We start from the raw sequence: 13,170 nt of genomic DNA on the forward strand, positions 1-13,170 counted from the left end.
CCGCAAAAAGTTTTCAGCGCTAATTTTTCCACTGCGTGTCTTTATTAAATCCTGACAGTAGTTTTTTAACGCCAAAAGAGAGTTGTTAGTAAATCTGGCCCTTAAGCTCATTAAGATATTTCTACTTATAAGTATCATTTGTTTACTTCATGGTAGCATAGTTGATATTTTAATCATCTCTTATTGACAAGATGAAGTGATAAAAAGACTTTAAAAGTGGAAAAATATCATGGTAGCCAGTTTGACAGTCTTTTTTTAAAGTTTTTATAATTGCATTGTTAACTAACATCTACTCAATTTTGATTCATAGAGTCGTGGTCCGATTTCAAAATGAATCTCAATGTGTCTAAATACAATCTTGCTCCTGGAGGGCCAAAATCCTGTTGAATTGAACTCCAACCTGCCCCAACACATCTGATTTCCGTATTTTCTGACCAGAGAAGAATATGTGAATCATAAAATGGACTTAAACAATTACTAAACAATCTGCAATATGTTGTGTTGCAAATACAAATACTGCAGCTCATGATTCTGTGTTTTCAGAGCAGCTTGTTTTGCAGTTAATGCGGCTCAACATGAACTTAGGGGGTAGGTTCGTGGTAGGTTTTCCTTGGAACTGAAGTCTGCAGGAAGGTGGTCATCCACAAGCAGGATTGGATCTACATGTTTTTTTTTTGTTACTTTTTTTGAGAAATCTAGATGCATCAATGAATATTTTTTTCTGGAAATCAATCTAGAACAGACATAAAGGAATCATTATTTCACCCTTATGTCGTTCCAAAACTTTCTTTCTTCTGTGGAACACAAGATATTTTGAAGAATGTTAATAAACAAACATTTTTGGTCATTAACAAAGAAAAACAGACATTTTCTCAAAATATCTTCTTTTATGTTCCGCAGAAGAAAGAAAGTCATACAAGTTTACTGGAGGGTGGGTAAATGATGACAGACTGTTCATTTTTGGGTAAACTAACTCATTAAAATAGTGGGTGCAGGTTTGTGCGTGTGTGTATTCTCACTGGCCCTCTGGGCTTTGCATCAGGCTCCTTGCCCCGGGCTCCCGCGCAGTTCTGCGCTGCTGTCCACATGATGAATGGACACAGCAAAGAAAAGAGAAACAGGGCTTATTTACTCAGGTTCTGCCACAGGGGGCCTTGGCTGATTAATCCATATTTTCATTCAGCGGAGCAGGCGGCGGCAGGGCGCCTCTGTGGGCCTTTAGACCCTGGGACAGAGAGCTGGCCTTGAGCTCTGAGCTCCAGCAGCCCTCCTCCTGCACCCTCCACCCCTCTGTTGCCTCACCGTACAGAGCTAATGCTGAAAAAAATCCCAACCTCAGCATGAGTTAGTATTAGTACATCTAATACTTTGTCTCAGCAGACATGGTTTAACTTTATAATCTTTCTTTATGGGGTGAGCTCTGTGCAAACGATGCTAGACGTGTTTCCCACTGCCCTGTGAGAGAGTAACAAATTCATTCATTGTCTTCAGTTTAGTATAGTTACAAAAAAAGCATTTGATACTAGATTTATCAACGGATAGTTTACCCAAAAATGAAATATTTGTCATAATTTACTCACCCTGTAACTCCAAAACTGTATGACTTAAATTTTTCAAGTTGAAAAGTTCAATGAACTTTATTGTCCCCAAAGGGGAATTTGTCTTGGACCCATGGTCCACAAACAATAAACAGCAATATAGTACCAAACCATCACACAATGTAAAATATAAAAACAATCATAAAATCATACATTAGAAAAATCATGAAAAAAGAGGCAGTGTGTAGTATTTATGAGGATCTATTGACAGAAATGCAATTTAACATGCATAACTACGTTTTCAGTGGTGTATAAAGACCTTACATAATGAACCGTTATGTTTTTATTACCTTAGAATGAGCCATTTCTATGTACATTACAGTGAAATCGCCATTTTGCGCCATCATGTTACTACAGTAGCCCTAAACGGACAAACTTCTCTACAGAGCGCTAGTCACTCTCTGCTCTCTTCGACGACGTCATTTTTGTCCTGTGTTGGTCCCCGTAGCTCCTCTATGTGCTTCGAAAGGGAGGGGCGAGCAGCGAGTGATTGCAATTCACAACCTCACCGCTAGATGCTGCTAAAATTCACACACTGCACCTTTAATTCTGTGAACTATCCCTTGACCTCAAGAAGTGCATTTATATTGTTTACACCTGTAGTGAAAATAGATGCTGATAGGAGTAGATATGAAAAAATATGCTTTCTTCACAGAATAGAGGATATTTAGGACATTCATGAGAATGCCTTCATGAACTTATGTTGGGTTCAGTCCCCGTGGAGTTGGGGTTAAGGTTAGCATAAAACTGCGTTTGCTACCCATTTTACTTCCATACGTTGATGTGAAGCAAGATATTAAACTAAAAAGGTGGGATTTTTTTTATCTATCAGGACTCGATTGGAAAATGGTCTTGTGTTTGGAAGACAGGTTGAAAATATGGCATGTTGACATTAGCCGAAAAGCCAAATCACAGTGGAAGTTTTGATGAAAGATTATGAAATTAGACATGTCATTTATTTGGAATAATGTATTATTCTTAAATAAGACGAGAAATGTGCAAGGTTTCTATTTCAAATAAATACTGTTCTATTTATCAAAAATATTAGGCAGCACAACTTTTTACAACAATAACGATAATAATATGAAATGATTCTTGAGCACAGCATATTCAAATTATTTTTGAAGGATTGTGTAACACTGAAGACTATAAATGCTGAAAATACATGTGAATAAATTACATTACATTATAAGTAATAATATTCATATTATTTCGTAATTGTAGAAATATTTACTGTATTTTTCATCAAATAAATTCAGCTCTGGTGAGCGTAATATACTTCCAAAAACATAAACATTACAAAATATTACTGACACCTGAACTTTTGAATGTAGTGTATATGTGAACTGATTAAATTGTGTTTGTTATATACTTAAATAACTGATTGTATAGTCACACTTCTCTCAGAAAAGCACTAGGTCAGCACTGTTACATTGGAAGAGGTGCATTAAAGGGTTAGTTCACCCAAAAATGAAAATTCTGTCATTAATTACTTACCCTCATGTCGTTCGACACCCGTCAGACCTCCGTTCATCTTCGGAACACAAATGAAGATATTTTAGTTGAAATCCGATCGCTCAGAAAGGCCTCCATTGGCACAATGCACTTTACACTCTCAAGACCCATAAAAGGTACTAAAGACGCAAAAAAAAACTAAATAACGACTTATATCATGATGACCAATTTCAAAACAAGGTATCATGAAGCTTCGAAGCGTTATGAATCAGTGAGTCGTTTCAGCGGTTTGAATCGCCAAAGTCACGTGATTTCAGCAGTTTGGCACGCGATCCGAATCATGATTCGACTCGCTGATTCATAACGCTTTGAAGCTTCATGATGCATTATTTTGAAATCGGTCATCACTATATAAGTCGTTATTTAGTTTTTTTTTGCGTACAAAAACGATTCTTGTCACTTTATAAAGTTATTGTAGAACCACTGTAGCGAGATGCACTTTGTAACGACGTCTTTAGTACCTTTTATGGGTCTTGAGAGTGTACCGTGCATTGTGCCAATGGAGGCCTTTCTGAGCGATCGGATTTCAACTAAAATATCTTCCTTTGTCTTACGGGTGTCGAACGACATGAGGGTAAGTAATTAATGACAGAATTTTCATTTTTGGGTGAACTAACCCTTTAAGATGGAGGTAGACAGAGTGACACACTTGACATGCGTTGGCAAAAGAATCCAATAACACAAAATCAACTGATTCCCCATCTCACCAAAAGTGCAGGCTGGGCAGAAAGCGTACGGCTGTGGGCGGTGTGTGTTGTGTGTGGCACTCCACCCAGTCTGTGGGCTCTGCACCTTTAATCACTGACCTCACTGGATTAGACCAGAGTCTGTTTCTCTGTGGCTCCATCAGCGGCCACAGCCTATAGGGAAAACCATGCTCAGACAGAAGCCCTCATTGTGGGATGAAATATATCTTCTGTGGAGGGTCCGGACGGTGTTAGAAGTCTGTGCAACGGTAAATGGTAGATTGCCAGGCATGACAGTGTATGGGACCCTCTCGCTCTGATATTCACTGGAAATCTCTTGTGGGGAATTGAAGCAGAACTGGCGCTGAAATACAGAGTGCCAGTCTTGTTTTGACAACTTAAAAACATGAATTTGCACAGCTGTGTGGTATAATTTAGGTTTGATGGGAGTAAAACATCTCAGGCAAATAAATATACGTGTTTGTGTGTGTTCTGCAAAGGAGTATGATGAAGAGTGGGGGAAGAAGATCCAAAGTGAGAAGTTTCGCTGGCATAACTCGCAGTGGCTGGAGATGGTGGAAAGCAGACAGATGGAGGAAGCCGAGCCATACCTGTATGGAGACGACACGGACGCCCTAGAGCAGCCTGATCTCTTCTACAGCACTGGTTAGAAACCACACATACACACCAAAATACACTCTATGTTTTCTTGATTGACATCCTGTGCCACAAATTGACAGACATGGAAAGTTAAAACCCTTACATTTAAATCAGATTTTCCACAAGGGTAATGATGCTGTATTTTGGCTTGATTGTCCGTCGAGTTGGTGCCATCAAAGGCTTGTCGTAGTGAGAGGTTGTCAGGAAGATAAATGAGGAGAGCTGCTGGGTGGAAGTGGCTCTGCTGGGTCGCTGTCTCATACGTTTGTTTGCTCTATATACTCTGTGTGTGTGTACAGACGGTATGATGCCCCCTGAGCCCGGCCTCAGTCCAGACTTCTACAGCCAGTTCCACTCTCAGAATGGAGACTTCAACGCCTGGTGAGTGAGCAGCTGTTACCCTCATCAGCTTCTCTCACATTAAATACATATGTAAAATCATTTTTTTAATGTATTTCCTCAAATAATAGTCAAGTCACCTTTATTTCTATAGCACTTTATACAATACACATTGTTTCAAAGTAACTATAAACAGGAAAATAACAGAATCAATGATGCAAACAGAGATCAAATCTGCTGTAAAGCTTCTCTACATTGACAATAGTGTCACTTCAGTGTTCAGTGTTGATTCAGTTCAGTTTAATTACTGTGTAAAGTTAATCAATTACGAAATTATTTCAATTTAGCTATAAGTAGCTCTACAGGAGACAATATTGTCACTATTTACTTTGTCAGTTCAGTGTTGATTTCGTTCAGTTCAATAACTCTCTGTCAATTAGGAAACATTGAATTATGAAAGTCGAATCGGCTATAAAGCAGCTCTGCTAAAAACAGTGGTGTCCATCCAGCTCAGTAGACCTTAGTCTGGCCAAATTTCATTTTTGGCAGTGAAGAAATCAAGGCTGTGAGGCATAGGCGTAATTTGCGGGTGGGACATGTCCCTACCACTTTTTGCCAAGGCCGATATTGGATGTACCTAATACAAATAAAACATCTCTAATTGTCTAGCAGTGCATTCATTTTTTATTTGTTAAATATGAGGCGATCTGGCGCTGGAATGTGTTGTTTTTTAAATTTAGTTGAGTTTAAATTTTTAGTTTAAATTTAGTAGTCTGTTATCAGTGGCGGAGGCAACAGTGCAGGCTCTTGGCGCTCGTGCACTTCACACAGACGAACGCTTCAATCGACCTCTCAATGCTGTTGCGGAGACTCTAGTTGTTTCGGTGAAATCACAAAACAAAATGCACACAAACGTGTCCATGTTCTTGGCATACAATCTCTGATGAACATCTTTGGTTTACGAGGGTGGATAGAATCCAGAACCTCTCCGACACGCTTAAAAAAGTTCTACCACCAGACAATTAAACACAAGTGTTCTATGCGAATCTATGTATTTATTCACTAACATGAAAAATCTCGGGACTAACAATATAATGTATTATTAGTAGATGTAACATTAAACATGACTTCTATGTCGATAAATTAAACTCAATGTACTATTGAAATTGTTTCTGGGCATTGTAATGTTATTTTTTCTGCAATTGTTATTGTTACACTCCCCACCCCCCACTCCTGTCCCACCCACTTTTTAAAACAAAGTTACGCCACTGCTGTGAGGGATCAAATAGTGCATTCAAAGGATTGTACTGTTGTTTAACTCAGCTGATGAAATGTATTTCTGAAAAAATAAGAATGTTCAGTATTCAGTACAGTTAAAAAAAATTTATGTTATGTATAAGTTATGAAAATGACATGATCTAGGACCATTACATTCAATATGGCGTCTAAACTGACTAAGGTCTAAGTTTAAGTTTGCAGTCAAATCAATAATATTACTGAATATTAAGTGTCCCCAACTGAGCAAGCCAAAGGCAACAATGGAACTTCATCTGTGACAGAAATGGAAAAAAAAAAAAAAAACTTCTCTGGGACTGGAAATCAATTTAAAAATGTAGGACTGACAATTAATGTAATGTATTGTAATGCAGTTCACTTAATGTATCAATTTAATGTGAAAGAAAAAATGATATACATGATATACCAAATAATCAAAAGAATTATGAAAACACATTTGCAAAGAAATGCCAATGAGTGACACATTCTCTGATGCCTTGTTGAGTAAGTAGTTTGGAGTACTTCAGTTAATTTTGTTGTCCTTTTTTTATAATCAGTCTCACAAAATGAACACGTTGAATTGACAGTTCTAATAACCTCATCTCAAAAAAAAAATCCCTTCCATTTTCCTCTATTCCCTCCCTATTCTAGCTTATGCTACTCTAAGCAATGTCCAAAACTTAGTATCTCAAGGCACTTAATGTGATTATTCGCCTCTTCGTGACGCTTCCTGTATTCCTCAGTTGTAAGTCGCTTTGGATAAAAGCATCTGCTAAATTAATAAATGTAAAATGTAATAATTAATGATTTCAGTTTTTGACCGAAAAAAAAACTGGTTTATATCACGGAAACATATCACTCTCCTTTGAAATAACTACTGAAATCAAATGAATGATGTCACAACCATTAGCACATTAACATATAGGTTACATATTAAAGCTTAATGATGAACGTTAGCCAATCATAACAGTGCTCATTTACATAAAGGATCATATACTCACCCTCATGTCGTTCTAAACCTAGCCTTCAAAGGATCATATCTTGCCATATTTTTGAATATCTTTCATGTTAGCAATCTTCAGTACAGATAATATTACCTCAGTGATCTATTTAACTCACCAACAATCTTTAATACATCACAAAAATCCAAATATTTTGGATATAGTTTGCTGGGCATAAAGACATGTACATGTAATGAAGTGAAAACAGGGCAAGTGAAGGTCCCTTTCTCACACTGGTCACAGACCATCAGGCCATTGTTATTGTTGATCCCTTTGAGTACACCAGTTCAGATCAGATCTGTTTTAATCATTTGAAGAATATGAGTACAGCTGTTTAACAGAGCGCCGAGTAATATTACCTTGTCTGACGTTGTCTGTCTTTCTCTCTGTCAGTGGCACTCTATGGCCCAAAAATAAACATGCCTTTTAAGTCCCATGCAGCCAAATATATTGTCCACATTCCTCCGCAAACACACACACACATGCGTACAGATGAAATAACATTTCACATCTCCATCCACTGCAGCACTCACACTGACTATCTCAGGCTGCCAAAGAGCTGATTGGTGAGGAAATGGATCCGCCGCTTGTGTTTGATATGCAGCTCTGATATAGTGTATACTTACTCTTGTAGCCTAAACTTGCCCTGATTGATACGATTGCTTTCACTGGACGTGTTTAATATGCGCCGTGTGCTTTGTATGGAGAATGCTTCGCTCGTTGGCCTGTTTGTTTTGGCTGGGTGGGGATTTGGGCACTTTGCGGACTGACGGCCGGGGCGCTGAGTGCTGCCGCGCTGTCATGTGGGTGAGGATAGAGGCAGGGATCCAGATGGAGGGGCAAGTTCTCCGGCGGCTCTTTGTAAAGTGATACATTTCAAATATACACCAAAGGGTGGGGGGCAACATTAGGGTCCTGGGATGAATGGTTTAATTTGAGTGGGCAGCTCTGAGTGACAGAGGTTACCATAATAATCAAATAGAGTCTCAGTCTTTACTTAAGACGCTTGTGAAACGATGTGTGTGAACGCGGGCCTGTTGGAGTGGTTTGACTTCACGTGCCAACCTGAAACATGTATTTGATTCACTCGTGTGGTCCATCCTGATTCACATGTAGGGTTGTGTGGTACTAAAATAGTACAGCGGTATTGAAAATTTACATTCACATCGAATGAATTTGACAGTTTAATTCTTTAATTTATATATAAATGAAATCCAGATGGTTTGCTTAACCATAGTCATTTGCATTCTTCATACTGTATGGCAGAATAATTATCTGCAAAATATCATTTTTTTTCTTGTATAAACATTAATGAGAAGATCATTAGATGACAATAGTAAAACATTTTTGTTTGAAAAACAAGTTTGAGGTAACATTTTTTTTCACATATACTTCTATTCAGCAAGGATGCACACAATGAATCAAAATTGAAAGCACAAATGTTTTCAGCACTGATAACAATAATGATTCTTGCGAACCAAATCAGCAGATTAGAATGATTTCTGAAGGATCATGTGACACTGAAGGAGTAATGATGCTGGAAATGTAATCTTTGATCACGTTAATACATTTACATGAATTTAAAAAAAGAAACATGTATTTAAAATGCAGCTTTGGTGTGCATAAGAAACTTCTTTCAAACACGTAAAGTTTTACCAACCCTAAAACTTTGGAACGGAAGTGTACGAGTGTAAAGCTTAGATTATTACAGTTATTGCAGATTTGCGTTAAAGTCAGTGGTTGCATTTCAAGTGCAGTTTGACATCATTGGAGAAATCTTCATTATATATCTCCCTGGACATACATTAACTGATTTAAAGGGAGAATACTTTGACTGATTTAAAGGGTTAGTTCACCCAACAATGAAAATGCTGTCATTAATTACTCACCCTCATGTCGTTCCAAACCCATAAGACCTTCGTTTATCTTTGGAACACAAATTAAGCTAGCGTTGCATGCGTCGTGGTTCTCATGTGAACAGCATCAGCCAATGGTGAGCTGGCGTTCTGACGTAGAACTAGGAAACGTTAAGGCCTGTTCACACCGGGACGATTTTCGGGCGCGTTTATCGCCAACGTTTAACGCCTTGTGACTAAACAAAGGGCACAATGTGAGTGTGCACACCGACGCGCAAAACGCCAGGCGTAAAAGCGTCATTTTTTTTTTTTTTTTACGCGTCAGGTTCGTTTTTTTATTTTCACGCGGCGCGTTAAAAACTCGTCGACCATTGAGATCAGCGCTTTTGTTCACGTGCCTGGAGCTGCTGAAGTGACAGTAAAACACGACTTGGTGGTGCTCAAGCACAAAAAAGTCTTGCCAAGCACACATTGATACGACGAAGAAGTAGTAAGTAGACAAAGAAAAAGATGAGCTACTAATGCTGCTTGCCAGTTAGCAAAAAGTGTGTGAATGGAACCCTTGACTTTATCGGACTGTATGCCTCCACGTCCGCCCGATTGCATCATAGACAGTAAAAGATTGCCTGCAAGCTTCTCCTCGGGTCTATACGGTAATTCCTCTACTATGCGACAGAGTCGCGTGGTTATGACGCAATCGTTAACCTATTTTTTTTACAAAAATGGCTTCTACGGGGCGATAGTGTAAGATACAAGGTAATGATACTTTTATACATCGTTGTGTTTCTTTAGAAATAAACAATGGACAAATGGAGTCTTTAAACGCCGTTATTCGCTGTCAAAGTAACGCCAAAATGAATGGGATGCTAACAGCAGGTGATGGCTTGGTTAGCAATGGCTGCCCCTATGGAAGGTACGCTTTTCTCTGCTGCGTTCCAGTTCATTTTTATTAGGCCCTTCACTCGTTAACTTCCCTCCGTCTCATTCACTCGGATATGTGCGTCATTGCTGACGTTGCATGAGTGCCCACTACTGCGGGAACATTTGCAATGGACTGAACTGGAATGTCCTAAGCCCTTCATCACTTCGAATCCACTATGGAGTTGATTTATTATTTATTTTTTTCCTTTACGAAATTGTTTAATGCAGCATTCTATTTGTATATAGGTGTATTTGGGTTGTTTTAAATGTTTTTAAAAATAATAAAAATATCATAGAGTTGTTTGTGGTGGGGTATGCGATATGCGGTGACGTCACAGTCGTGTTGCATTGTGGTATATGAAGCTGCCTGAAGTGTACATATGAAGTAGACTCACTCCCTCGGTCAAAATCGAGGGAGCAAGGGTCTGTCCATATAAACTTCCCTTGTCCACTTCACGAAGTGGAACGCATTTCAAAATGGCAGCGGGGATTCCCCCGAGGGGAAGTGCTTAGGGAAGTTTGCAAGTGCGTGTCTAAAACTGGAGCGGAACGCAGCACGGGTGCTGGATTACCCCCTTGGTAAATGGCTAATACTGTCTCTCTTCTTCTTTTGTGTGACAAGCGAGTGTCAGAAGCGTAAAGTGCCGCAGCACCACCTTGTGTACCGGGAGCGCTATCTACTGAATTTGCTCGGCGCATCGCCAGTGAAAATCGCTTGAGTGTGAACACTCAAGACGCGGCGGAAAACGTGACGAAAAACGCTGGCGATAAGCGTGCGCGATATTTGGCCCGGTGTGTACAGGCCTTTACACTGTGGTAAAAACGTAAACTCTGTAGGAGACTGGGACAGACGAGAAGTGCACAAAAAGTATTCTCGTTGCTTCATAAAATTAAGATTGAACCACTGGAGTCACATGGACTATTTTAACGATGTTTTTACTACCTTTCTGGGCCTTGAAAGTGTTAATTAAATTGCTATCTGTGGAGGGGTCAGAGAGCTCTCGGATTTCATCAAAAATATATTTATCTTTATAATGTGTTCCGAAGGCCTTACAAGTTTGGAACAACATGAGGGTTATTGTCTCAATTGTAGAGGTATATATAATACACACTTTTTTTTTTGCCCATTGTTCAAAGTACCAAAATCTAATGCAGATGAAAGAGAATCAAGTCAGTAAAAGATCACAATATATGACCGTTTTGAACAGTGAGCATTGCAATATTACAATATAATTATCACCAGAGCCCTGTTGACAGATGAGGTGCTGAATCAAGCTAGAACTGGTCACTCTGAGCATGAGCGGGACACACTGTCTGCAGATGGTCTTCTGATGTCCCAGAGGAAAACCAGTTCAGTGTGCATGTCTTTTGTGTGCACACATCAGACCGACAAATCCGCCTTTATTCAAGCAGTGTGGCGCTGCATGTCCCTAAAGCCATGGGGAGCTTGGACGAGAAGGCATGAGGAAAATAGAAAACAGGGATGTGGAGACGCAATCAGGCAAAGGAAGGGGAAAAAGGGGTGCTGTTGATTTGACACAGCCAAGGTAGGGGCATGTAACTGGAGACGTGACAGGAACGCGAGATCAAAGCTCGGGCTGGAGAACAACTTGGGGAAAAAAGGAGGAGAAACGTCCTTTTATAAAAGAGCCGAGACCCGTTTCCTGTGCAAACACACTTTTCTGAGCAATGAAACAATGTCTGGTTAAAAGGGCCTTTTTTACGGGCACCTTTGGCCGTCTCCCCCCGGAACGTCAGGGCCGACCTGGCTCCCTATGAGCTGTCAATCCAACCCCCACTCAGCTTTTATTGCCCTGTTTTGAAGCCCCGTGCAGGACGAGGTGACAGGCTGCCTCATAATTGGACAGGAATGTGCTCGCTATGGATCATAGGCCGGGTCGGTCGCAGGACTGAGATAAATCGTCAAATAAATTCACATTAAAATTCATTTTCTAATCCAAGTTCGTTCGTAGTGTCATTTTTGGGCGTTAACATCTTCCTGTAATTAATGACGTTCAACCAAGTTGAAGCACACAACTAACCCTGATAACTCGCAGCTGTACATTTTCACTGTATTTCTTGCTGAAGAACTTGCTTTCAAGGGCAGCCCAAGTGAGGAGGTGAAATTTAGGTGGCGGAGTCAAAAACAGAGGCGCAGAGCACCTACAGGTGGCGTCGATCCGTGCATGAATCCCTCTTATCCGCGGTTCAAATTCAGCCTGACAGATCTGGCAGGCCAATAGGAAAAATACATATTTTAGACAGCAGAGTGTGTGAGAGTCGGAGTGCTAAGGGGAGCTAGCTGTATTTGATTACTGGAGGTCATATGAGGCTAAAAACAACACAATGTAATATGGGCACAGAGGGGCAAAGCAAACAGCTCATAATTTAAAGGCCGTAGGCCTGAAACTGTTGGTTTAAAGGGAAGCAGACAGAGCCAGTGGCCAATTTGTTTCTAGAACCGCAGCGCTTTCCCGGCTCTGTTCGTCCTGAATGAGTGTAAAAACCTCGTCTAGGTGCAAGAAGGACAGAAACGTGTCACACCTCTGCTGTTTTACTCCCCTTACTTCTGTTCACCCAGAAAACCCAAAAATGAATCATCACTGTTGTTGTTTTTATTCAATCTTAGTAAAGTAAATCTCGTCAGATTTACTTAAACAATGTAACACAGTTTTAGGAATATTTCTACTTAAATATTTTGTAAAAACAAATCATTTTGTAACTTGACACTGTATATGTCGTAGCCTGTATTGTATGCTGCCAATGGGCAATAGTATGCAGTTAAACCAGTATGGAGGCTCGTATACAGTAGGAGGTCTGGCTTACATTGGCATGCAGAGCTCATTGAATTGAAATCTTGACATTTGGCAGTCTTGCATGGGACAATATGCATCCCGTACTGTACTATGAATCTTGGATAGCAGGTAAATGTTTTACAGAAAGCTTGTAGTTTTCATTTTATACAAAACAAATTTTAAAGTCTTAGTTTTGTTTGCTGGTTGATTCTTGTTCTGTGATTGTAGGTCTGTATGTTAGTGCATTCTTTTATTATATTCTCTTTGTTCTGTATTCTCATTTAATGTAATTGTTACAATTAATCGTTGTTGGTGGTTATAAGGTTCAAGTTTATTTATAAAGCACATTTAAAAACAACAGGCGTTGTACCAAAATGCTGTACAGTAGTAAACAGTTTTGTCAAGATAAGAATAAAAGCAAAGCTAACTCATAAGATAACAATAACACATGTAGATAAGGTTATGAAATGTTCCATGAAATGTCCCACCACCACCAAAACAGATAAAACAAATTTAAGAGTTTT

At 39.5% G+C, this 13,170-nt stretch overlaps 1 protein-coding gene across 2 annotated transcripts in view; it reads left to right on the top strand.

The window, feature by feature from the left end:
• Positions 1–13,170, top strand: part of kifap3b (kinesin-associated protein 3b) — a 44,058-nt gene that overhangs the window by 29,192 nt on the left and 1,696 nt on the right. For both annotated transcript variants that reach the window (XM_079820216.1, XM_079820215.1), the window contains exons 18-19: positions 4,300–4,465; positions 4,759–4,840. In XM_079820216.1, coding sequence (XP_079676342.1) covers positions 4,300–4,465; positions 4,759–4,840 — 248 coding nt within the window. The remainder of the gene's footprint in view (positions 1–4,299; positions 4,466–4,758; positions 4,841–13,170) is intronic.

The sequence above is a fragment of the Gobio gobio genome, assembly GCF_949357685.1.
Source record: "Gobio gobio genome assembly, chromosome: 6".
NCBI lineage: Eukaryota > Metazoa > Chordata > Actinopteri > Cypriniformes > Gobionidae > Gobio > Gobio gobio.